This window comes from Podarcis raffonei, chromosome 8 (genome assembly GCF_027172205.1).
Source record: "Podarcis raffonei isolate rPodRaf1 chromosome 8, rPodRaf1.pri, whole genome shotgun sequence".
In the NCBI taxonomy this organism is placed as follows: Eukaryota; Metazoa; Chordata; class Lepidosauria; order Squamata; family Lacertidae; genus Podarcis; species Podarcis raffonei.
This window is the reverse complement of record NC_070609.1, coordinates 4,910,699-4,935,572: the sequence shown is the minus strand read 5'-3', so window position 1 is coordinate 4,935,572 and position 24,874 is coordinate 4,910,699. Positions and strand designations below refer to the sequence as shown.

The window sequence follows — 24,874 nt, the reverse complement described above, 5'->3', positions numbered from 1 at the left end:
CCGTGTTGGTTAGCTCCACCCACGTGGCAGGTCCGGACAGGAAATGCCGGGAAGGCTCCTCTGACCAGACTCTCTCTCCTTGCAGCTGACCACCCTCCGGGGCTCCATCCTGGAGGATGCCACGCCCACCTCCACCAAGCATGGCACTGTCCGCGGGCTCCCCCTCAAGGATGTGCTGGAGAACGTGGTTCCCGAGCTGAACATCCACTGCCTCCGCCTGGCCCTCAGCGTCCCCAAAGTCACGGAGCAGCTGCGGAAGCTGGACGAGCAAGGGGTGAGCGAGCCGGTGAGGGGCGGGATGGCCGGGGGGGTGGGCATTGACCCCTCTTCAATCCTTGCTCCCTGGTCAGTGGGGTGAAGGGCAAGAGATGGAGTGGAGAGAAACACGCTCATGCCAAATAAGATTAGAACTTGGGGGTATAAGACAGAAGAAAAGACATGTCAGCAATTTGTGGGATATAATAATAATAATAATAATAATAATAATAATAATAATAATAATAATAAAATCTTATTTATACCCTGCCCTCCCCAGCCAAGACCGGCTCAGGGCGGCTAACAGCAAATATAAAACATGAAGTCCCCAAACAGGAGTTCCAACACAGAAGGAAAGAAAGGGAAAAAGAATGAGGGGGAGGGAATCAAGTTGATTCCAAGCCAAAGGCCAGGCGGAACAACTCTGTCTTACAGGCCCTGCGGAAATAAATCAGATCCTGCAGGGCCCTGGTCTCATGAGACAGTGGAATTTGCTGCCAAGGAGTGTGGTGGAGTCTCCTTCTTTGGAGGTCTTTAAGCAGAGGCTTGACAACCATATGTCAGGAGTGCTCTGATGGTGTTTCCTGCTTGGCAGGGGGTTGGACTCGATGGCCCTAGTGGTCTCTTCCAACTCTATGATTCTATGAGACAGAGTGTTCCACCAGGCTGGAGCCATCACTGAAAAGGCCCTGGCTCTGGTTGAGGCTAATCTGACTTCCTTAGGGCCCAGGACCTCTAGAGTGTTGCTATTTATGGATGTTAAGGTCCTCCGTGGGGCATACCAGGAGAGGTATGCAAAATGGGATGGGCATTGAGGGTTCTGAAAGGGGATGAGGCAGGTTCCAGGAGCAGGAGAGATCCACCAGATTCGGGAGCAGCCATCCTACTGCCTGCCGCTCCGCTTGCCTCGCCTCCAAAAGGATGTACAGTCATACCTTGGATCTCAAACGCCTTGGCTGCTGAACAAATCGGCTCCTGAACGATCGAAACCCGGAAGCGAGTGTTCCGGTTTTTGAGCAGTTTTTGGAAGCCGAACATCCAGCGCGACTTCTGATTGGCTGCAGGAAACTCCTGCAGCCAATCGGAAGCCGCGGCTTGGTTTTCAAACAGTCCCGGGAGTCAAACGGACTCTGTTTGAGAACCAAGGTACGACTGCAGTAGATCTGGGAAAGGTTGAGATGAAAGGGCAGCCGGCGAGATCAGGGGATCCCCGGCGAGGGAAGGTTGCGACATTTGGGACTTTGCGGTTTCGGAAAAAGATGAGCAAGAGAAGACATGGCCGAGATGCAGACGATGGTGACGTTTGTTGTGGAGAAAGAGGAGAGATGATGGTCATGCTTGACCCCCATGGGAAAAGCTGAGTGTGGGAAGATCCAAAAGAAAGTCATTCTTTAGGCAGCAGACACAGACTCTGAAACTCATTTCCCTGGGAGCCAGGGGTGGCCTCAACCTGGGTGGCAAAGATAGACAAATCGATGGCAGAGGAGACGGCTGTCGAGGGCTGTGGGCCGCAGGGGCCTTGTTCTCCCTCCACCGCTTGCAGGATTCGCATTCGGGCCGCTGGCTGGCCACTTTGAGAAGCGGGGTGCCGTAGATCAGACGACGTTTGTAGGTTTGCAAGAAGTTTTGAGAGGAGTATTATTGGAAGAATTGCAAAAATGGAGAAGGGGAAGGATAATTTGTTAAGAGATGTAAAGGCAATATAAAGTTAAGAAATGCATAAGAAGTGGTTAAAACGGTGGATCATCAGAGGTGCTGATGGAAGTCTAAAAAGATTATATGAGTGATATGTTTTGTAGTACATTTTATAATTTATACGTTAAAATCAATAAAAAATATTTTTTAAAAAAAGAGAAGCGGGGTGCTGGACTCCCCTTTGTGGCCTGTTCCAGCTACGGTCTCAGTGCTCTGAACATGCACAGGTAGATTCAGGTGAACACCTTGCGGCGTTCCTCTGAGGACGCCCTTGCCTCCCTTCCCTGCTCGTGCCCTTCTGCCAATCTGGGAAGAAGGAGTCTGGCCCCATCGTGGCCAGATCCTGCGACGTGTGGCACGGGAAGTGTCTCTCGCGAGGCCTCTGCCCAGTGGGCTCCCCCTGCTTGGCACTTCTCACCTGGCTGTGTGCCCCTCTCTCTTCTGCCCCCTCAGCTCTGCCGCAAGCACAAGGTGGGCGTCCTGTACTGCAAAGCCGACCAGAGCTCCGAGGAGGAGATGTACAACAACGAAGAGGCTGGGCCTGCCTTTGAGGAGTTCCTGGCGCTGCTGGGGGAGAAGGTGTGCCTCAGGGGCTTCGACAAGTATGCCGCCCAGCTGGACACCAAAAGTAGGTCCCTCCGGCCATTTGCTGGGGGCAGGCAGAAGGCTGGCAGGTCAGCCGGCTGCTTTCTGTTCCCCCGAAACCTCCCTTTCCCCATCTCTCTGGCTGCTCGGGGGGGGGGAGGAGCCACCCAGCCCATCCCTCCTCTCCACCCACTAGTCTCTGCTGCCAGTCCCTCCTGAGCATCCCTCCTGCTTGCTTTTGCCTTCCAGCCGACTCCACGGGCACCCACTCTCTCTACACCACCTACCAGGGCTACGAGATCATGTTCCACGTCTCCACAATGCTTCCTTACACACCCAACAATAGGCAACAGGTAAGGGGTGGGCCCCACGCAAGGGGGGGTTGCATTTTTTAAAAAGAAAACGACTTATTTGATCAGATTATAAGATGTGGGATCTTCGCTGCCTATTTTGTTGGTCCTGCAGCTTGCAAAACAGCCTTGTGCTCTAGCAACATAGAAGAAAAGCAGTGTGCAAATCAAAATGATTGATTTGCCACAGTTCAAGAAGGACACTGACAAACTGGAACGTCAAACGGGCAACCAAAGGAGGAGGGCAACCAAAATGGTCAAAGGCCTGGAAACGATGCCTTATGAGGAACGGCTAAGGGAGCTGGGCATGTTTAGCCTGGAGAAGAGGAGGTTAAGGGGTGATATGATAGCCATGTTCAAATATATAAAAGGATGTCACATAGAGGAGGGAGAAAGGTTGTTTTCTGCTGCTCCAGAGAAGCGGACACGGAGCAATGGATCCAAACTGCAGGAAAGAAGATTCCACCTAAACATTAGGAAGAACTTCCTGACAGTAAGAGCTGTTTGACAGTGGAATTTGCTGCCAAGGAGTGTGGTGGAGTCTCCTTCTTTGGAGGTCTTTAAGCAGAGGCTTGACAACCATATGTCAGGAGTGCTCTGATGGTGTTTCCTGCTTGGCAGGGGGTTGGACTCGATGGCCCTTGTGGTCTCTTCCAACTCTATGATTCTATGATTCTATGAAAATGGAAAATGGAATGAAAATGTTGGGTCCCCCTGACCCCAGAGAGCAAGGAATGCCGGACATGTTTTGAGGGAACAGCTGTGGCCTTCTGGGGGGTCCTGGCAATCCCACCTCCTTTGTCACATATCCAGCGCCCCTTGGCTGGGTGTCCAAATGTGTTCCTGCGTTCAGGGATGCCCTCAGTGGCACTGCCCTGCCACCACCTGGACCTCTTGAGCTTTTCTGCTCTCTTCTTTCCTCCCACCGGCACATCTGGATGCAGAGGTCTATTGAGATTTGGGGAGGTTGTTCTTCGACAGTGTTGCTTTCTTACTGTCCTAATACTGCCCTAAACCTTATGTGTCTAGGGAAGTTTTTAATGTCTGATGTTATATTGTATTTTAAATATTTCGTTGGAAGCTTGTGCAATCTCAACCTTACGCGGATGACGGCCAGTGGGTTGAATGCAAGCAAGGCAGAGAGTTTGTGCTTGGAGCACATGGTGCAAGGCGAGCTTTTAAGCCAGGGGTCAGCAACCTTTTTCAGCAGGGGGCCGGTCCACCGTCCCTCAGAGCATGTGGTGGGCCGGAATATATTTTGAAAAAAAATATATGAATGAATTCCTATGCCCCACAAAGAACCCAGAGATGCATTTTAAATAAAAGGACACATTCTATTTATGTAAAAACATGCTGATTCCCAGACCGTCCGCGGGCCAGATTAAAAGGCGATTGGGCTGCATCCGGCCCCCAGGCCTTAGGTTGCCTACCCCTGTTCTAAGCTCTCTGCCTTGCTTTGGGGGGCAAGGCCTGCTGCAGATAGAAGCTCAGAGACGCTGGCACAGGAGTAGTTTGAATATGTGCATTCTTGCGCATATGTGGAGCCCTTGGGCCCAAAGCCCCATGCAGGATGCGATCGGATTGTATTGTTTGCACACGTGGCCCTGGATCTGGATGAAAATGCTTTTGAGGAACACTTCAGATGAATAACTGAGACCCCCTCTGTCTGTCCGTCTCCTCCTTCCTCCTCCAGCTGCTCAGGAAGAGGCACATTGGGAACGACATTGTCACCATCATCTTCCAGGAGCCGGGGGCTCTGCCCTTTACCCCCCAGAACATCCGCTCCCATTTCCAGCATGTCTTCATCATCGTCCGGGCCCAGAATCCCTGCACAGAGAACGTTTGCTACAGGTAACACCCCCTCCCTGAAAGGGGCCCCAGGCTCATCCCACAGACTCTCTGGCAGAATCATCAAATGATGCATTTGGAATGGGTCCCAGGGTCATCTAGTCCAACCCCCTGCAATAGTCGTTCTAGAAGGGTCTAGCAGGAGGGAGGAAGCCCCCCAGGCAGAGCTGACGCCAGTCAGGAGGAATGCTTATCCTGTGGGCCAAGTGAGCTTTTGAGGTGACCAGGGGCAAATTTGACGAGTGGGCGGGGCCACCCTTCCGCCCATCACATGAGATCATCATGACATCATTCAGCTGAAACAGGAGGCAGCAAGAGGTCCAGATTCAGAGGCAGGAGAAGAGGCAAGCCAAGATGCAGAGATGAGTTCAGCTGCTGAAGTGGTCCCCTCCTGCTGTGACCAGCTCCCCTCCTCCCTGGTCTCCCAGAACCAGGAGAGGCATGAAAAGTGTGGAGGGGAGCTTGGCTTCACGCAGGCTAAGGCTCTTGATTGCTTGGGGGGGAAACCTGGAGAGGTGGAGAATGAGAGTGCGGAGGGGAGGTGGGAACTTGCAGTCTGGGCAACTGATCCGTGGGGCAAGACCTACCAGGGATAAGGCCTGACCCTCAGCTAAGTCATAGACTTGGAATAATAATAATAATAATAATAATAATAATAATAATAATAATAATAATTATTATTATTATTATTATTATTATTATTATTATTATTATTATTATTTATTTGTACCCCGCCCATCTGGCTGGGTTTCCCCAGCCACAGAGACCAAAAATACACTAAAATGTCACACATTAAAAACTTCCCTGAACAGGGCTGCCTTAAGATGTCTTCTGAATGTCAGGTAGTCGTTTATCTCTTTGACATCTGAAGGGAGGGCGTTCCACAGGGCGGGCGCCACTACCGAGAAGGCCCTCTGCCTGGTTCCTTGTAACCTCACTTCTCACAATGAGGGAACTGCCAGAAGGCCCTCGGTGCTGGATCTCAGTGTCGGTGCTGAACGATGGGGGTGGAGACGCTCCTTCAGGTATACAGGACCGAGGCCGTTTAGGGCTTTAAAGGTCAGCACCAACACTTTGAATTGTGCTCGGAAACGTACTGGGAGCCAATGCAGATCTCTCAGGACCAGTTTATGTGGTCCCAGTGGCAACTCACAGTCACCAGTCTGGCTGCCGCATTCTGGATTAATTGCAGTTTCCGGGTCACCTTGGAAGGGACCCCAAGGCTCATCCAGCCCAGAAATCACAAGCCTGTGTGTGTTTTGGCTAATAACGAGTTAACTCCCATGGTGTGATTTACTGCCGGCTGGCTTCTGCCTTCTGCTTGGTCCAAGCTGTGCTTCCCCCCTCTCTCCTTCCGTGTCCCCAGCGTGGCGGTGACCCGCTCCAAAGACGTCCCTCCCTTTGGGCCAGCCATCCCCAGCCGAGCCGCCTTCCACAAATCCGACGTCTTCCGGGACTTCCTGCTGGCCAAGGTGATCAACGCCGAGAACGCAGCCCACAAGTCGGACAAGTTCCACACCATGGCCACGCGGACACGGCAGGAGTACCTGAAGGACCTGGCGGAGAACTGCGTCACCAACACGCCCATTGACTCCACGGGAAAGTTCAACCTGATCTCGCTGGCCTCCAAGAAGAAGGAGAAGACGAAAGCCCGGCCGGGGGCCGAGCAGCACAGCGCCGGAGCCATTGCGTGGCACGTGCAGGCGCAAGATTACACCCAGGGGCTGGAGATCGAGTGCATCTTGGGCATCTCCAACGAGTTTGTCGTCCTCTTGGACCTGGGCACCAAGGAGGTGGTCTTCAACTGCTTCTGCGCGGACGTGATCGGGTGGACGCCGGACACGTTCAGCATCAAGATCTTCTACGGGCGTGGGGACCACATTTTCATCCGGGCCCTGGAGAGCAACCCAGAGGACATCAAGGAGATTGTGCAGCGGCTGAAGGTCAGTGACAGCCACATTAAGTCAGGACCCTTGGATCCTTGGACCCTTTGCTTGCATGCGTGGAGCGGATGGGGGTTTGAAACCAAGTTTATAAAAATTATGGGGGAGGGGAGCAGATTGCAACTAAAGCTTAGGAATAACTTTGTAATGGTCAGAGCCGCTACAGAGCGGAACGGTCTCCTTCAGAAGGTGGCAGTTGCATGCAGTTGGTGGACTGGGGGGGGGTAGATTGGTCCCCTAAATGTTCCCAGTAAATTAAGGTAAAGGTAAAGGGACCCCTGACCATTAGGTCCAGTCATGGCCAACTCTGGGGTTGTGGCGCTCATCTCGCTTTACTGGGTGAGGGAGCCGGTGTACAGCTTCCGGGTCATGTGGCCAGCAGGACTAAGCCGCTTCTGGTGAACCAGAGCAGCGCATGGAAACGCTGTTTACCTTCCTGCTGGAGCAGTACCTATTTATCTACTTGCACTTTGACGTGCTTTTGAACTGCTAGTTTGGCAGGAGCAGGGACCGAGCAACGGGAGCTTACCCCGTCGCAGGGACTTGAACCGCCGACCTTCTGATCGGCAAGTCCTAGGCTCTGTGGTTTAACCCACAGCGCCACCTGCGTCCCTCCCAGTAAATTAATAAAGTGTTAAAGCCCGGTGCCTCCTTCCCAGAGCCTGGAAAGCTTCTGCCCGGCTTAGGGAGAGAGGCATGATGCTCACATGTGGAACATTGGGACGTCATCACACACGTGTCCTGGCAAACCAGCGCCTCTGGCCGTAACTGTTCCCCTACGAAAAATTTCACCGCCTGCCACTGGAAGATGGGGTGCAATCCTTCATTGGAGTTGCTTAAGCAGAGGTTGAGCGGTGATCCCTGCAATTTGGGGGGGGGGTCTGACCAGATGACCCTTGCGGTCCCTTACGGTTCCACTCTTCTTTGCCCCTTCCGACTCTTTCCCTAGGTCATGACCTCTGGCTGCGAGACGGTGGAGATGACGCTGCGGAGGAACGGGCTGGGGCAGCTGGGCTTCCACGTGAAGTTTGACGGGACGGTGGCCGAGGTGGAGGACTACGGCTTTGCCTGGCAGGCGGGGCTGCGCCAGGGCAGCCGGCTGGTGGAGATCTGCAAGGTGGCCGTGGTCACGCTCAGCCACGACCAGATGATCGACTGGCTGCGCACCTCTGTGACGGTGAAGGTGGTCATCGTCCCTCCGCACGAGGACGGCGTCCCTCGCAGGTAATGTCGGCCTTGCTTTGCATTTAACGCCTGGCAGGCTGGCAACAGCAAAAGGACTCCTGTGGCTCCACACACTTGTCTGTTCTGCACCAAACCATTGTGCTGTGCCAAGAGGACGCAGCTGTGCCCATTGAGTGGCCTCGCATGGACCCCTTTTGCACGCTTTTGTTCCCGCTGCTCATCGCAGAGCTGGCAAGGGCTGTGGAAGCAGTGTTGTCAGTGTCTGATGTGCAAGGCAGGAGGCTTGTTCGGGGTCCTTGGCAAACAGCTTGTGCAGCCTCTGGTGGAGGAGATCCCGCCTGCTCCTGAGGAAGGGCCGTCCTGAAGTTCAGTTAGACTGTTGTTTAGTCGTGTCCGACTCTTCGTGACCCCCTGGACCAGAGCACGCCAGGCACTCCTGTCTTCCACTGCCTCCCGCAGCTTGGTCAAACTCATGTTTGTAGCTTCGAGAACACTGTCCCACCATCTCATCCTCTGTCGTCCCCTTCTCCTTGTGCCCTCCATCTTTCCCAGCATCTGGGTCTTTTCCAGGGAGTCTTGTCTTCTCCTGAGGTGGCCAAAGGCTTGGAGCCTCAGCTTCAGGATCTGTCCTTCCAGTGAGCACTCAGGGCTGATTTCCTTCAGAATGGAGAGGTTTGATCTTCTTGCAGTCCATGGGACTCTCAAGAGTCTCCTCCAGCACCAGAATTCAAAAGCATCAATTCTTCAGCAATCAGTTAGACTACAGCTCCCATATTGGCCATGGCGGCTGGGACTGATGGGAGTTGGAGTCCCAGCATCATTTGGGTGGCGCCTGGGTCTCCATTACTGTCCCCGTGAGTGATGGGCAAGGCTTGTGGCTGATGTTGCAGTGGACGCTCAGTTCTGCCTCAAGCAACATATCCATTTAGGCCTGGGCTCTGTGGGTTAAACCACAGAGCCTAGGACTTGCTGATCGGAAGGTCGGCGGTTCGAATCCCCGTGACGGGGTGAGCTCTCATTGCTCGGTCCCTGCTCCTGCCAACCTAGCAGTTCGAAAGCCCCTCAAAGTGCAAGTAGATAAATAGGTACCGCTCCGGCGGGAAACGGTGTTTCCATGCGCTGCTTTGGTTCGCCAGCAGCGGCTTAGTCATGCTGGCCACATGACCCAGAAGCTGTAGGCCAGCTCCCTTGACCAATAAAGCGAGATGAGCGCTGCAACCCCAGAGTCGGTCACGACTGGACCTAATGGTCAGGGGTCCCTTTACCTTTAACTGTTTGCTGTTAGGGTTTTTATTAATTGCCCAACCTTCACCCTAAGGTCCCAGTTGCTGCAGGCCCAGGAGGTTTCAGGGTGTGTGGGGAGGTGGTCGCTCAAGCTCACCCCTTGCCCCAAGTGGTGGAGCAGCAGGGAGAAGGGGGTTTGGGTGTCTTGTGGCCTTTGTCTCCCTAGCGCAACAGATCCATGTTTCAAAAGAGACTTCTTGCAGTTTGGAAAGTGGCAGAGAAATGCATTGAGAAATGTGGGGTGGGGGGATGAACGATGAGGGGAAGCCTAGAAATCAGGAAAGAGGCAGGATGGAGCCTCAGTGTTGTCTAAAGGTACCCCTGACCATAAGGTCCAGTCGTGGACAACTCTGGGGTTGCGTGCTCATTTCACTCTATAGGCCGAGGGAGCCGACATTTGTCCGCAAACAGCTTCCGGGTCATGTGGCCAGCATGACTAAGCCACTTCTGGGGAACCAGAGCAGCGCACGGAAATGCCGTTTACCTTCCTGCTGGAGTGGTACCTATTTATCTACTTGCACTTTGACGTGCTTTCAAACTGCTAGGTTGGCAGGAGCAGGGACCGAGCAACGGGAGCTCACCCTGGCATGGGGATTCGAACCGCTGACCTTCTGATCGGCAAGCCCTAGGCTCTGTGGTTTAGACCACAGCGCCACCCACGTCCCCCCAGTGTTGTCTAAGCGCCCCATAAACCAGAGCAAATGCTCAGTATAGATAAAGATTCAATAAAGAATACTATCTAATCTCTGAAATAAGCTTGGTGCACAGAAGTCAGAATGGCTGGGACAACATTTGGATTTTGCTAATTCAGTACAACCCCGCGATATCGTTCCCGGTCAGTCACTGCCAGTTTCAGCTCCCCCTAAACACATGCCAAGTGAGGAAATATTTTGAGCCAATGGGCTTCACATTACTCTAGTTTCAATTCCTCACGATCCCTTTTTGCTCCTGTATGTGATCTGTAAATTTGGCCCCCTTCTGCTCTCCTCCAACTCCAGGTCATTTGTGAACAAGTTAGCAAGCAGAGGCCCAAGCGATGCTTGAGGGACTTTCCACATACCTCCATCCTGTTCTCTGGTTCTCCTGTTCCTTAACCAGTTACCAGTCCATGGTGGAATCTAGACACACATAAATGCTTTTTTTTTCCATATTGAAAAATGTATTGAATTCGCCATAAGGCTAACAATCGACATCTAGTGTTACGTTTGTTTATTGCACTTAGAATCATAGAATCATAGAGTTGGAAGAGACCACAAGGGCCATCGAGTCCAACCCCCTGCCAAGCAGGAAACACCATCAGAGCACTCCTGACATATGGTTGTCAAGCCTCCTCTTAAAGACCTCCAAAGAAGGAGACTCCACCACACTCCTTGGCAGCAAATTCCACTGTCGAACAGCTCTTACTGTCAGGAAGTTCTTCCTAATGTTTAGGTGGAATCTTCTTTCTTGTAGTTTGGATCCATTGCTCCGTGTCCGCTTCTCTGGAGCAGCAGAAAACAACCTTCCTCCTCTATATGACATGCTTTTATATATTTGAACATGGCTATCATATCACCCCTTAACCTCCTCTTCTCCAGGCTAAATATAGAATCATAGAATTATAGAGCTGGAAGAGACCACAAGGGCCATCGAGTCCAACCCCCTGCCAAGCAGGAAACACCATCAGAGCACTCCTGACATATGGTTGTCAAGCCTCTGCTTAAAGACCTCCAAAGAAGGAGACTCCACCACACTCCTTGGCAGCAAATTCCACTGTCGAACAGCTCTTACTGTCAGGAAGTTCTTCCTAATGCTTAGGTGAACATGCCCAGCTCCCTTAGCCGTTCCTCATAAGGCATCGTTTCCAGGCCTTTGACCATTTTGCTTGCCCTCCTCTGGACACGTTCCAGTTTGTCAGTGTCCTTCTTGAACTGTGGTGCCCAGAACTGGACACAGTACTCCAGGTGAGGTCTGACCAGAGCAGAATACAGTGGCACTATTACTTCCCTTGATCTAGATGCTATACTCCTATTGATGCAGCCCAGAATTGCATTGGCTTTTTTAGCTGCCGCGTCATACTGTTGGCTCATGTCAAGTTTGTGGTCAACCAAGACTACTAGATCCTTTTCACATGTACTGCTCTCAAGCCAGGTGTCACCCATCTTGTATTTGTGCCTCTCATTATTTTTTTTGCCCAAGTGCAATACTTTACATTTCTCCCTGTTAAAATTCATCTTGTTTGTTTTGGCCCAGTTCTCTAATCTGTCAAGGTCGTTTTGAAGTGTGATCCTGTCCTCTGGGGTGTTAGCCACCCCTCTCAGTTTGGTGTCATCTGCAAATTTGATCAGGATGCCCTTGAGTCCATCATCCAAGTCGTTGATAAAGATGTTGAATAAGACCGGGCCCAAGACAGAACCCTGTGGCACCCCACTAGTCACTCTTCTCCAGGATGAAGCGGAACCATTGATGAGCACCCTTTGGGTTCGGTCAGTCAGCCAGTTACAAATCCACTGAGTGGTAGCATACTTTACAACACACTCACAACGTTTTATTTGCAGCTGTAGAGCTGAGTCCCGTGACAGGGCCTCTCCTGTTAATCTGTGTCTGCTACGCTTACTCAAGAGTCTTTGGTGAGGGACTTGATCAGTGGCGTTTGGCGTGTCTTAAGTAACAGTACTTCCTGCATCACTCCTTTCCATATGCTTATAAAGGTAAAGGACACCTGATGGTTAAGTCCAGTCACGGACGACTCTGGGGTTGCGGCGCTCATCTCGCTTTACTGGCCACGGGAGCCAGCGTACAGCTTCCGGGTCATGTGGCCAGCATGACTAAGCCGCTTCTGGCAAACCAGCACAGCACACGGAAACGCCGTTTAGCTTCCCCCCAGAGCAGTACCTATTTATCTACTTGCACTTTGACATGCTTTCGAACTGCTAGGTTGGCAGGAGCAGGGACCAAGCAACGGGAGCTCACCCCGTCATGGGGATTCGAACCACCGACCTTCCGATCAGCAAGCCCTAGGCTCTGTGGTTTAACCCACAGCACCACCCGCGTCCCTTTGCTAATAGAACATCATCATCATCATCATCATCATCATCATCATCATAATTTATTTATTTATACCCTGCCCATCTGGCTGAGTTTCCCCAGCCACTCTGGGCTGCTCCCAACAGATTAAAAACAGAATAAAACATCAAATATTAAGAATTCCCTGTACAGGGGTGCCTTCAGATGTCTTCTCAAAGTCAGATAGTTGTTTATTTCCTTGACATCTGATGGGAGGGCGTTCCACAGGGCAGGAGCCACCACCGAGAAGGCCCTGTGCCTGGTTCCCTGTAACCTCACTTCTCGCAGAGAGGGGACTGCCAGAAGGCCTTCGGAGCTGGACCTCAGTGTCCAGGCTGAATGATGGGGGTGGAGACGCTCCTTCATATTAGCCACTGCAGGGGGTTTAACTAGATGACTGTAGGGTTCCCTTCCAACTCTACAGTTCTAGAATTCTTTGACTTGACCCTGAAGAAGCCTTGCTGGCCCTCCTCCAACAAAACTTGTTCTTCCAAAGGCTTGGCTGTTCTGTCTTGGGACGATGCTTTCCGCCCGTTTCCCGGGAGCAGAGGCTAACAGAGAGTGAGGACGGGTGTGCTGACACCCTACTCAGGACTGACTGCATTGCTCAGGAATGAGGGCTCCCTGGGGGGGGGGGAATCAGGGCCGCGCCCTGCATTGCTGGAACGTAACCATGCCGGCGTACAGCTGTTTTGCGCCTGAGGCGTCTGGGGGAGGAGAGCGAGGAGCCGTTTCAGATGTTCAGGGTTCAGGTCCGCTCCTGGCCTCCCTGTCGCCAGAGCAGGAGGGAACAGTCCCCGGCTCAAGCGCAGGGTCTGGCGGGGAGGGCAGCACAGAGCCAACCCCTGTGCATCATCCCTCCCAGGTTGTAGTCAGTGGGTGCTTGGGGGGAGTCATTGCAAGACCGGTGGTAGATGTCCTGTTTCTTACTGAGCAAACTCTTATTCTGGTGAGCGAGACATCGGAGGTGGCAGAGATGGAGTTACCGTATTTTTCGCTCCATAAGACGCACTTGACCATAAGACGCAACTAGTTTTTAGAGGAGGAAAACAAGAAAAAAATATTCAGAATGAAACAGTGGATGTATGATTTTTGTGGTTCATGCTGTGGCCACTAACATGCGATTTGGCAGTGAGTTTGGGGTAGCCCAATGCAAAAATCCTGAGAATCCATGTGGATCTGTGCTTTGTAACCACGTTTTTGCGCCATTGCATGACCTGCTTTTTGCCCCTGGGCAATTCGGCTCCACGGACCACGCATTCGCTCCATAAGACGCATAGACATTTCCCCTTACTTTTTAGGAAGAAAAAAGTGTGTCTTATGGAGCGAAAAATACGGTATTTCTGGTTCTTAAGCCATTGTCCTCTTGACATTGATCCTGAGCTAAACAGCATCCGAACGCTTCTTGCCAGAAGGCAGCATGGCCAAGCGGTGGGGAAGAGTTTTACACATGGGCCCTTTGTGGGGGTGAGGGTGGGGGGGCTTCTGGGTTTGCATGCCACAGCTGACCACAGTCAGGTCACCGGCTCAGTCTCCCATCTGTAAACATTAGTGTTGTCATTGTTGTGGTTGTTCAGAGGTTTATTACCTGCCCTTCACCGGCACGTCCCGAGGGCAGCTCATGGCGCTTTAAAACCCAGAATTAAAAGCAGCCAGAACAAATAATGGCCATGGGAAGAGGGTGCGTCCCGCAGACACGCATCTCAGGTGTGACTTCAGCATCCGGCCGGAAGCTGCGGGGAGGGAATTCCACAGCAAGGGGTGAAGGCGAGCTTTGCGGTTCCTGTTTTTTAAGCACTTTGGATGCGAAAAGCTGCGTTTGCCGGGGTGAGGACAGCGAGAGCGAGCGTTTCATGCTGGCTTTTCCCAGACTCCCCTTTTTGGGAAGTTCTCCACCCTGCGCGGCCCCTTTCCGCTCCCGCCTGCGAGTGGGCTGCTCTTACTCATCTCCTCTAGAGGAGGCGGATGCGAGGAGCCTGCAAAGAGTTAAGTAGCATCCTCGCGAGCCCCAGCTGTGCCCTTGGCCTCTCCAGCTTCCTGCCTGATTCGCCAGGTGTGGTTGGGAGAGCAAGTTGAGGCACCCCTCGGCTTGCCGGCACGTCCGCCCTCCTCCCGCCCCCCCAACCAAATTACCGGTGCCGAATGGAGCACACGAGCACAATGGCTGAACTGACACTGAGGCGGCTGCTTGTCCTTGCTCACCACGGAGCCAAGCGGGTGGGCAGTGGGGCTCCCCAAGTAGAGGCAGTTATTGGCGGCCTTGAAATTTGAGTGGGGTGGTGCTGTTGGGCCCTGGAAGCCGGCGCTAGGTGTTTCCAGGGGGGCGTCCTCCCCCTGCCAAGGCTTGTTGCCAATGACTTCATCCTTCCCAGCTCTGCTTTTTGGAGATCCAGCTGGCGGAGGGAGGAATCAGATGCTCGCTTTTGCTAGAGACTTGCCTGGGTGAGTGAAATTTGCAGCTCAGTGTGCTGTGCCCCCCGCCCACGAGCAAACAGTAGCACCCCAGAGGAATGGGTGCAGACCCACCTGGCCAGGGGAAGCCCACCACGAGGCGGGAGGGTGTCTCCATCAATCCCATGGAGCCTGTCCCTCCCGTTCTGAAATCCAGCCTCCCCTCTGCGCTGGAAGTTCTGGTTTGGTTCAGAGGTGGCCCCTGGCCTTGAACCCACCTGGGGTCTCCCAAGGGAGAGCCAGAAAAGAGGGGCTCCTTTTGGAGTTGAGGGGCAGCCCAGAGACACGTGCTGGATGGGGAATGAAGTGGAGCGTGAGTCATGGCAAGAAGTCTTTGCAAAGGTTGACTCAGCGTGATTCTTTGCTTCCGAGAATTGCATGGAAGTTCTTACATCAGGCCATTGGAGAATTGGAGCTGCAAAGTGTGTGTGTGTTTTTTTTGAGGGGTGTCAATGAGCACAGCTCCCCACCGTCTCTCTGAGCACATGTCTCTCTCCTTGTTTCATAAGCTGCACATCTTGGCAGCCCCTGCTGTGTGCATGACTCAGGTAACCGAAAGTCCTTCCTCATGCAGCTCAGCGTTGGACTGTGGAACTCCCTCCCACAGGAGCAAGGGATGGCTTTAAAAGAGGATGTGAGAAATCCATGGAGGAGATGGGGAGGGCTGTTAATGGCTCTTAGCCAGGATGACTATGCTGTGCCTTCACAGTTGGAGGCAGCGACGCTCCTGATTGCTAATTACTGGAAGTCACAGGAGATGGGGAGAGGGCTCTTGTGCTCATAACCCGCTTGTGGGTTTACCTTGCTGTTATCCGGTTGGCCCCTGTGAAAACAGGAGTCTGGGCCTGATCCAGCAGCCGAGCTCTTCTTACTTGTTATTGTGGAGCCTCCAGGTCCAGAGGCAGTCTATCACGATTCCTGGGTTCTTAGGGTTAGGATCTGCTTACGTTTCCTCTGGCCTGGTGGAGGCCATGAGGGCCAACTTCGATGGCGCTAGCAGCCTTTCTCAACCTCTGGGTCCCCAGAAGTTGTTGAACTACAACTCCCATCACCCCTAGCTAGCAACATCTGGGGACCCACAAGTTGAGAACCGCTGCTCTTAAGGAAGAGTCAGAAGGGGTGCAGAGGGTCATCCAGCCCAACCCCGTGCCGTGTGGGCAGTGGAGAGCTTTTCTCAGTGCGCCTCTGCTCTCTCTCCCTCTGCAGGGGCTGGGCCGAGTCCTTCAAGATGAGCACCCTGGAGGCCAAGGGGGAGCAGGAGAGCCTGCCGGTGGGCTACCGGCCCCCCTACCGCAGCAACTCCGCCTGGCAGTGGAGCAGCTCTGCCACCCACGGCTCCTCGCAGCCCAGCCACGGCCAGTCCCAGTCCTTGACCAGGACCCCGAAGCAGAGCGCCGTGGCCCCTTACCGAGAGCCCCAGCCCCTGCATGGCAAGAGGTGAGGAGGAGGATGGTCGGGCGTGGGGGCGCTTGGCATGCTCATTTTCTCCCCTCCTGGTAGCCTCGCCCTCCTGTTGCTGCATCCGACATCTTTGGAGCTTCCTGGCGGCGCTCCCTGCCTGCCGGTGCCCTTTGGACGGTCCTGCCGCAGAGCGCATGTGCCCTGTGGGTCATGACTCAAGCTCTTTCCTTCTCCCATTGCCTCCCCCCCCCCTTTGACTAATTGCTCCATTATCTCTCTCTGCTGAGGATGTTCAGAAGAGGCTCTGGCGTCAGGCACATGTGCGGAGCTGCCTGCCAAGGCACTGCTGGGCACCGGGGAGAGCGCTGAAGTTCCTCTTCCTCCTCCTGATCTCTCTCTCTCTCTGCCTCCCCCCTGCCAGGCCAGTGAGCTTCCCAGAGACCCCCCCAGCGCTCTCTTCCTCGCAGCCTGGGGCAGAGAGGATCCTGTCCTGTCGCCAGCCCTCAGGCAGCTTCTCCATGCCAGGCTCTTCGGGGGCAGCGGCGGGTGCAGCCTACGCCCGCTACAAGCCATCTCCGGAAAGGTAGGCACCGGGGGGGGCAACCCCAAGGGGGTCTCTGCACATCCGTTTCTCAGGTGGCAACCCGGCAAGGCCCTGCAGCGAGGGGGGAAGAAGGGCAGAGGGTTCGATTCTCAGCGCAGAGAGAGTTTAGGGCCCCAGCCCTGGGAGCTCTGGCCTTCGTTCCCAGGCAGCAGAAGATTCTCTCCCCCCCCCCATCTTGCCAGGTGGGTTGGGGGGCAGCAGGGCAGGGGGCTTCACCCATCATTCCGCATGGCAAGCAGCTGCGAACGAAATCAGGACAAGAAGTACCGTATTTTTCGCCCTATAGGGTGCACCGGCCCATAGGGCACACTTATTTTTTGGGGGGTGGGAAATAAAGGGGAAAAATTATTCCCTCCCCCGAGCCCCAAAGAGCAGAGAAGCCAGGACAGCGAGCGGGATGGATCCCGCTCACTGTCCTGGCTTCGTTTTTAGCCTGGGGCTGGGGGTCCGGGAGCGAAGGCGAGGTTGTGCAACCTCGCCATCACTCCCGGAGCTTGAGAAAGGGCATTTTGCTCTCTTCTTCTCCTTTTTTTCTTTTTTTATTCTCCTTCACGGCAACTCCGTGCAAACGGTGCCCGCTGCAAAACGCTCGGGACGCTTCAGTGCCAGGCCCCACCCTGAGCACAAGGGACACAGCTCCTGCCCAGGTGGGAGGCATTAGCCAGACGGTCAGCGCTTGGCGTGTGGAGGAGCGACGGGTCGGCCTGGCATGCGCTGGGCCACTTCGGAGAGGGCAGTGAAAGGGTTGAGCCAGGAAGAGGCAGCAGGCTGAGCTTGAGGCTCTGGCTGGCATCGTGGCATGGTGCCCGAGACAAGCGTCCTCTACCTTTCCCCAGGGGGCTGTTGCCACTTCATGGGGCCTGGTTGGCATCAGCCGTCGGCTGGCACGCCTGGTGCAATGGGGACCCTCGCAGGGCACCAGTCAGGCCCTCAGCACCCGGGCCCTGCTGCAACCTCTCCTTGCTCTCTCGCCCTCTGAAGCTGGAGAGAGCAGGAGGGTCTGGGGGGTGGGTTGCCCTTGCTGCCCCCTGCCCACCTGACAGGGGAAGAGGGCATCTTCTTCCTCTGGCCTGGGACTTGACTTGAGTCTTCCGCTGGAGCTCTTGTCCCGAGAGGTCTGGTCGTGAAGCGTTGCTGCTCTGGGGGGGGGGTGTGCTGGAGAACGGTGGTTGGGGGGCTGTGTGCTGAGCCCCCACTCGTCCCTTCTGCTCTTCTCTTTCTGGGCTGTTCCTCCGTTGCCTGGGCCACCGAACTGAGGAGCGCTGCGCATCTTCATTCCCCTCCTTCCCTCTCCTCCCCCCCGCCACAAATTTGGTATTTTTAAAACCTGCTAATGAACGGGAGGCAGGCTGGGTGGTGTTATTCGCCCCCCCCCCCAGCCTCAGTTTGCCTTCTTGAGCTGCCGCCTGCCTCATTCCTTCTCTCCTTTCTCTCTCTCCCAGTTCCACACACAGGTATGCAGCCCCACAAGCACAGCGGCCCCTGATGCCCTTCGATCCCCTCTATGCCCACGAGGCGGCTTCCAACGGCGACTCCTGCTCTTCCTCCGGGGGGGTGGCCAGCCAGGAGAGCACCATGGAGAGACCCAAGCCTGGTAAGGGGGAGCGGGGTTTCCGGGGGGGGCGGGTTGTGGGACTGAGTTGGGCTCAGCCAGGGCCTTGCAGAGGCTGCAGGAGGGCAGAGGGTTTTGTGTGCGAATTCTGCTTGCGGACTTCCCCTTAGGCTTCCCCTGGGCAGCCAGAAATCCGTTCTGGAGCATGTGGCAGGCTGGTGTGTGTGTGTGTGTGTGTGTGTGTGTGTGTGTGTGTGTACAAGGGGTTCTTTCTGAAGGTGTGACTCCCGGCGTCCTTTGACCTTGGCAGAGCCTCTTTGGCACGTGCCGGCACAGCCCAGGGCGTCGGCACCGTCTGGCAGCAAGCGGCCGAGCAGGCAGGAGCTGGCGGGCAAGGACTCTCCCAACCGGCACTCCAAGGTAAGCTGGGGTGGGCGCTGGCGGGGGGACCCCTCCCCGCAGAGGCCTCCCCCTCCGTAGGCCTGACGCCCTTGCTCTCCCCGCTTCCAGGGCGAGGGGCAGTACTCCAGCAGCCATTCCAGCAGCAACACGCTCTCCAGCAACGCCTCCAGCAGCCACAGCGACGAGCGCTGGTTCGACACGCCCGACCCGGCCGAGGCCGACCCGGACCCCCTGGCCAAGGGGGGCTCCAGCGACAGCGGCATCGATGCCACCAGCGCCAAGTCCTCCTCGCGCAGGGACAAGCCTGCCACCAAGGCCCCGCCACCCTTCGGCGGCGCCCTGCACGAGGCTGCGGCCGGCGGCAAGCGCAGGGACGCGGCTCCGGCCGTCGGCTCTGGCGGGCAGAGCTGGGGCTACCACGGCCCCAAGGCCTTTGGGGTGGGCTCCGGAGGGGCTGCCCGGGGCGGCAGCGGGAACCACCACTTCAAGCAGCCAAGGTGAGTGGGGCCTTTCTGGGGCTGGCCCCCTCTCTCCCAGGTGCCCCTGCCAGAACCATAGAATTGTAAAGTTGGAAGGGAACCCAGGGCTCTGCAAGGCCTTCTTGCTCCTCCCTGGCCCTCTTGGATAACGGAAAGGCTAGTGCTGTGATGATGATGATAATCATCATCATAATATTATTACTATTATTTATACAATCCTGATGATCATATTATTATTATTATTATTATTATTATTATTATTATTACCTCGGGTAATACCTTGGGTTACAGATGCTTCAGTTTACAAACGCTTCAGGTTACAGACTCCGCTAACCCGGAAGTAGTACCTCGGATTAAGAACTTTACCTCAGGATGAGAACAGAAATCACTCTGCGGCCCCATTAGCTAAAGTGGTACCTCAGGTTAAGAACAGTTTCAGGTTAAGAATGGACCTCCGGAACGAATTAAGTTCTTAACCCGAGGTACCATTGTATTTATTTATTTGGTTTTTCAGATCAAACTTTTACATAAGTCAAATATCCAACATACAACACAGAAACAGGATTCCAAAGAATCTCCTGGACTTCCCTACTCCCCTTTAATTATTATTATTATTATTATTAATTATTTATTTATTTATACCTCCGATCCGACTGGGTTGCCCCAGCCGCTCTGGGCGGCTCCCAACAAAATATTATAAGCACAAGAAAGCACCAATCATTAGGAAGTTACACTACTGCCTTGCAGGTGTCTCCCAAAAGTCAAATAGTTGTTTATTCCCTTGACATCTGAGGGGAGGGCATTAATCAGGGTTTGTGATGTTTTCATTGTCACGATTCTGCCTGTTTTTCTATAGATACAGCTATTCTGTTAATGTTTAATTGTTTTCAACTATTGCTTTTCCCCTTCTGTTTGTGGCTGTTCTTACTTTAGCCGTAAGCCTCCTTAAAGTCCCCGTGCGGGGAGAACAGTGGGATATGAACAAATATAGTAATGACAATGCTTAAAACATGCACTGTGGAAAAACGTGTTTTTAACCCTGTGCCACCCAACCTCCTCCCCCCAAATCACCCCCAAATGGGCGCCCTAAAACAGCAGCCCCTCCTGCCCCCTGGTGGCCATCCCCCATAAGCACACCAGGTAGCAGTCTTTAACATCAGTAGTCAGGAGTGCTTAGCCCTGTTTTTGAGTTTGTTTAAAACTTAAACAGCTTATCTCATATTCCTTTGTAAGTTTTTCTTTTTGTAAACTGAGGGAAGCGTTTCAGCCCTGCTCTTGAGTTTGCTGGAAATCATTGAAAACCATTTAAGGTTTACAATGTTCTCTTAAATAGGGCTATGTTTAAAACTTGGCATTGAGGTTTTTATACCGTTTTTGTAAATTCGAGGAAGCTTCTCAGCCCTGCTCTTGAGTTTGTCTGATATCGCTTAAAATCATTTAAGGATTAAAATTCTTTATTTCCTTCTGAGGAAACTGATTAGTTCAGTGAAACGAGTTTTGTAGCCGGCATCTCGTTAAGTCTTTGGTTAATATTTCCTTACATTTTTTGATTTCTGTTATTCGATTACCTATCATTTCAGGGATTTTCATGGAAATTCTTTTGTTTTGTGTACCGTATTTTTCGCTCTATAAGACGCACCAGACCACAAGACACACCTAGTTTTTAGAGGAGGAAAACAAGAAAAAAAATATTCTGAATCTCAGAAGCCAGAACAACAAGAAGCGAAAGCAGCAATCCCTCTTGCTGTTCTGGCTTCTGGGATAGCTGCGCAGCCCACATTCGCTCCATAAGACGCACACACATTTCCCCTTACTTTTCAGGAGGGGAAAAGTGAGTCTTAGAGAGCAAAAAATACGGCAGTTTCTTGGTTCCGTGACTGTCTTTTTTTCCAGGTCCCAGGTAGCAGCTGAATGAACAAGACCCCTTTGGTCAGGCGGCCTCTCCCCACAGAACTCCTGCCCCCTTGCAAGGGAGCTGCATGTCTGGGGATCCCTGCCAGTGTCCCAACACCCTCCCCATAGCGAACTGAGCCTCCTCTCTGTTTTTCAGCAGCGGCAGGGCCACATACCCCGCCCAGGCGTACAAGGCGCCCCCGGCTGACGCCACACGGGGCCCCCACATGCCGCAGTCCAGCTCCTTCCAGCTCTCGGCCTCCGTGCCCAAATCCTTCTTCTCCAAGCAGGGCAGCAGGAACAAGCACCTCCCGGCCGGGTGGAAGAGGGGCGAGGAGACCCCCGCCAGGCCCACGGCCTTTGCAGACCCCAAGAAGTGAGTAGGGGACCTGGCCTTCTCCTTCTCCTGGGGGTGTGTGTGGAAAGAGGGAGGCGCATCCGAAGCTGTTTTGGCTGGGCTTGATTTTTGAGGTCTGTTTAGGACTCGCCCCCTGGAGCGTGCAAGGCAGAAGCAAAGAGGAGAGGGTCTCTGAGCATGTGCATCCCCCTCGCCAGCCCTCCTGCCTGGGGTTGGGGGCTGGGGGGGCAGACAGACAGATCAGCCACAGCAGCCCTTGAACGGATCAGCTCCCGCTGGATGGATGAAGGCGGTCTTGCTGCTCAGTGGCTTGGCCTGCATCTGGGGCATGGGGGGGGTGGGCTGCTGGGGTCAAGGAGCCCACCCCACCATAGCCAACTAGGTGGCTCCTGACGTTTTGCTTCTGGAAGGCCAATGAAGTCTGTGCGACTGCCATAAAACTTAGGGAACAAGTTGTACTACTGTTGCAGGAATTTATTGGTTGGGGGGGGTTGCCCCTCCAGCAGATATCATGCACATGCAGCCCACTACCAAAACCAGCACAATCGCTTTTGTGACTTTTGTGATTTGCCCCCACAAAACATTTCATCACAGTTTCTTCCTATCTATTCAAAGGGCCTCTGCTGCATGATACCAAATGGAAGAATTCACTGATAAACATACCTATGTACTGGCTCACTGGGAAAACTTCAGAAATTCATATAGACATGTGAGCTCAGCTCCTCAGCAGCCCCTCTGCCTGAGGGATAATCCCTGGCATCCTGATACCTGAGTGCCAGACAGGTAGCCATTCCAGAAATAACAAACTCAGATGAAAACCAAAGGGTGTGATTGACTTGGCTGGGAAACAGGGAAATGTAAATATGTCTTTTGCTACACTTGATGGGTGTTTGGTGGAGGGCAAGGGGAACCATGGGGCAGGGTCCAGGATGCTCAGATTACTGCCACCAGACCTCCCCTTTCATGATGTAACCATGATGTAGTTGGGGGGGTGTGTAACATGGGGATTTTGACCAAACTGGGGGAGGCAATGGAAGATAGGAGTGCCTGGCGTGCTCTGGTCATGAAGAGTCGGACATGACTAAACAACAACAACAACAACATGGGGATTAGCAGCTAATAAAAAGTTTGGGTTCTCTTTTGTTCGGGGCTTCCATCTTGTTCCACCTTGTGGCAGGTGGGAGTCCTGTGGCGACAGTCTTCAATCAAGACCAAGCCTACTGGCTGCTGTTTTGCTCTGGTCTTCCTGGCTGGTGTCCTTGTTTTTTGTCCAAGGGAGCCCTCAGAGTTCTCCGTTAACACTACCAAAATGATTAAGGTTTTAAATGACAATTTTAGGTTATATTTTAGTGATCAAGATTTAATATACAGTATATTTTTAACTGCCGCTATATCTGAATTGCCTTTGTTATACCCAATTGCAATTCAATGTATTCCTGTTGTGTTTTATGGTTTTTCCGATATTGTAAGTGAGCCAGAACTGGTCAGTGACCATAATAATAAAATAAAATTCTATTCTAAGGCCAATGAAGTCAGGGAGAGGAAGCCTTTGCGGATGAGGAAGTGCTGGATCAAGCCAAATGGGGCCCATCTGGGCCAGCATTCTGTTCTCACAGGGGCCAACCAGTTGCCTATTTGGAGAAACCCTCAAGCAGGATCTGAGCACAACAGAAACGCTCCTCTCCTCTGGTTTCCAGCAACTGGAGTTTGGGAGCTTGACTGCCTCCGACTGTGGAGGAACAGCAGAGCCATCCTGGCCCTTCTTCCTTCTTGAATCTGTCCCTTCCTCTCTTTTTTTAAAAAATCATTTTTCTTGATTTTCCAACAAAAACAGCCAATCAACATATCCACATCATAATTAAAAACAATAAACTAAACTTAAAAAAAACCAAACGACCAAATTGTAGTCCAAATTGTAATTATTAATTTTTCCAGGCTCCCCATAGTCTGGACCTCTGAAGCATATCTCCAGATCTTCGTTCCTGCCTCTTCTCGTTGTTTTCATGTTTTCCGCCTTCTGATCTTAACGCTTTAAAGTTCTCTGTCCCTGGCTGTGCAATTCTCAGTCATGTCAAAAAATCATATATCCTTTCATCCATCGAATACAGCTTTATTTGTAAATATATTTTTTTTTTCAACTGTCTTATTTACCAGCGCAGCTTTTCCTGACTTCATTCCAATCTTCCAATCTGGGCTGTTGTCTAAGTTTATCATTTAATGTTTAACAATGCAGCAACTCCCAAGTTGTTAAATCACTCCAATTGTCCAAAACTTTCTGTAACGGTTCTAGGGGGTTGCTCGTGCGTGAGCAGGTACCTATCTCCCCGGCTGGGTGCAAACACCTGGCTGGGTTGCCAAAGTGAACCTTTTTCTGTCCGGACAGCCACTCACCCGTGGCTGACTCAATCGCTGGCAGAATCCGTGAGTGGGCGTTTCTTAAACTTCTTCCAGCAAAGAAGTTCTTTGACGCCTAGTCTCCGCCTACCCTCTCTGCGCGAAAGCCTTCTGCGCAAGGAGGGCGTGGGCAACGGAGGACCCCTACTCTCCCTGCTGGTCCCAGGCAAGGAGTCATGGGACCGCCTCGCCGCTTCCCCCATCTGCCCCCCTTCTCCACTGGTGCTACGCTGATTCTCTTCCCCAGAAGATGGGCTGCTCCTCCCGATCCCGTGACGCTCTCTGGAATCCCTCTGGCTTTTGCTCTCCCCCTCCAGTACTGATGACAGTTCCCTGACACTTTCTTTTGAGATTTAATGACGCAGTACCTTCCACGTTGTTGAGTTGTTACTATAGATTATTGGGCAGACTGTTTGCAATATTGCAATGTAAAGGAACTATAATCCACAGATATAAGTCATTTGGCGATCGATCAGCCTTCTTGGAGACCACACAATTACCCCCTCCGGGCCCTAGAAGGGGGGCTGCTAAAACATCCATTCAGCCTTCTCTCTTGCTCATAATGAAAAACTTCTGCAAACAGCTGCACTGTACATTGTCCCAAATTGTTATCTCAAGTCATTACAAAGTCAGCCAGCAAAAACTTCCTTCTTCCCTCAAAAAAGGGAGGAATTCTCATTTTTCCGTGCTGCGTCATATTAACAAGTGCCATTTTGTTTCTTCTTTTATCTTTATCAAGTCTTTCAAGTCTGAGTAAAGCTGCGCAGTTGAATACTTAATTATAAATAGAAGTCCATCTGTACTCTTTTTTTTAAGAAATTAAGTTTCTTGATGAGGTTTGGCATTGAAAACCAATTGTAGATATTAAGAATAGAAAAAGGACGTACCAAACACCTCTGTAAGCCAAACGCCATCATGAGAATCTCTTTGAAGTCCAAGCTTAAACACCAGGGACTCTACAGTTCTGCAGGTTTTTTCTTAGTCTTCTTCGGTCCAGACTATGTCTGTTTGTTGTCCAAATCCAATTATTTTATCAAACAGATATTTCTGGCTATGAGAGTGACTTCAGATAGTGCCAGCCTTGTCGTGCTCTGGGACCCAGTGTCCTGCCGCTTGCACCTTGATGCAAGCTGACAATCTCGGACAATCT

The 24,874-nt window shown here is 52.7% G+C and overlaps 1 protein-coding gene across 3 annotated transcripts in view; it reads left to right on the top strand.

Moving 5' to 3' along the window:
• The window catches only part of SIPA1L3 (signal induced proliferation associated 1 like 3), a 51,097-nt gene that overhangs the window by 11,699 nt on the left and 14,524 nt on the right, over nt 1-24,874 (top strand). Inside the window, exons 3-14 of one of the 3 annotated variants that reach the window (XM_053401729.1) lie at nt 86-274; nt 2,404-2,578; nt 2,785-2,888; nt 4,579-4,736; nt 6,100-6,676; nt 7,626-7,900; nt 15,848-16,078; nt 16,464-16,625; nt 18,089-18,240; nt 18,509-18,618; nt 18,709-19,097; nt 21,133-21,348. In XM_053401729.1, the coding sequence (XP_053257704.1) occupies nt 86-274; nt 2,404-2,578; nt 2,785-2,888; nt 4,579-4,736; nt 6,100-6,676; nt 7,626-7,900; nt 15,848-16,078; nt 16,464-16,625; nt 18,089-18,240; nt 18,509-18,618; nt 18,709-19,097; nt 21,133-21,348 (2,738 nt within the window). Of the gene's footprint in view, nt 1-85; nt 275-2,403; nt 2,579-2,784; nt 2,889-4,578; nt 4,737-6,099; nt 6,677-7,625; nt 7,901-15,847; nt 16,079-16,463; nt 16,626-18,088; nt 18,241-18,508; nt 18,619-18,708; nt 19,098-21,129; nt 21,349-24,874 lie in introns of all 3 variants that reach the window. The other 2 variants (XM_053401728.1, XM_053401730.1) reach the window with 2 other exon arrangements.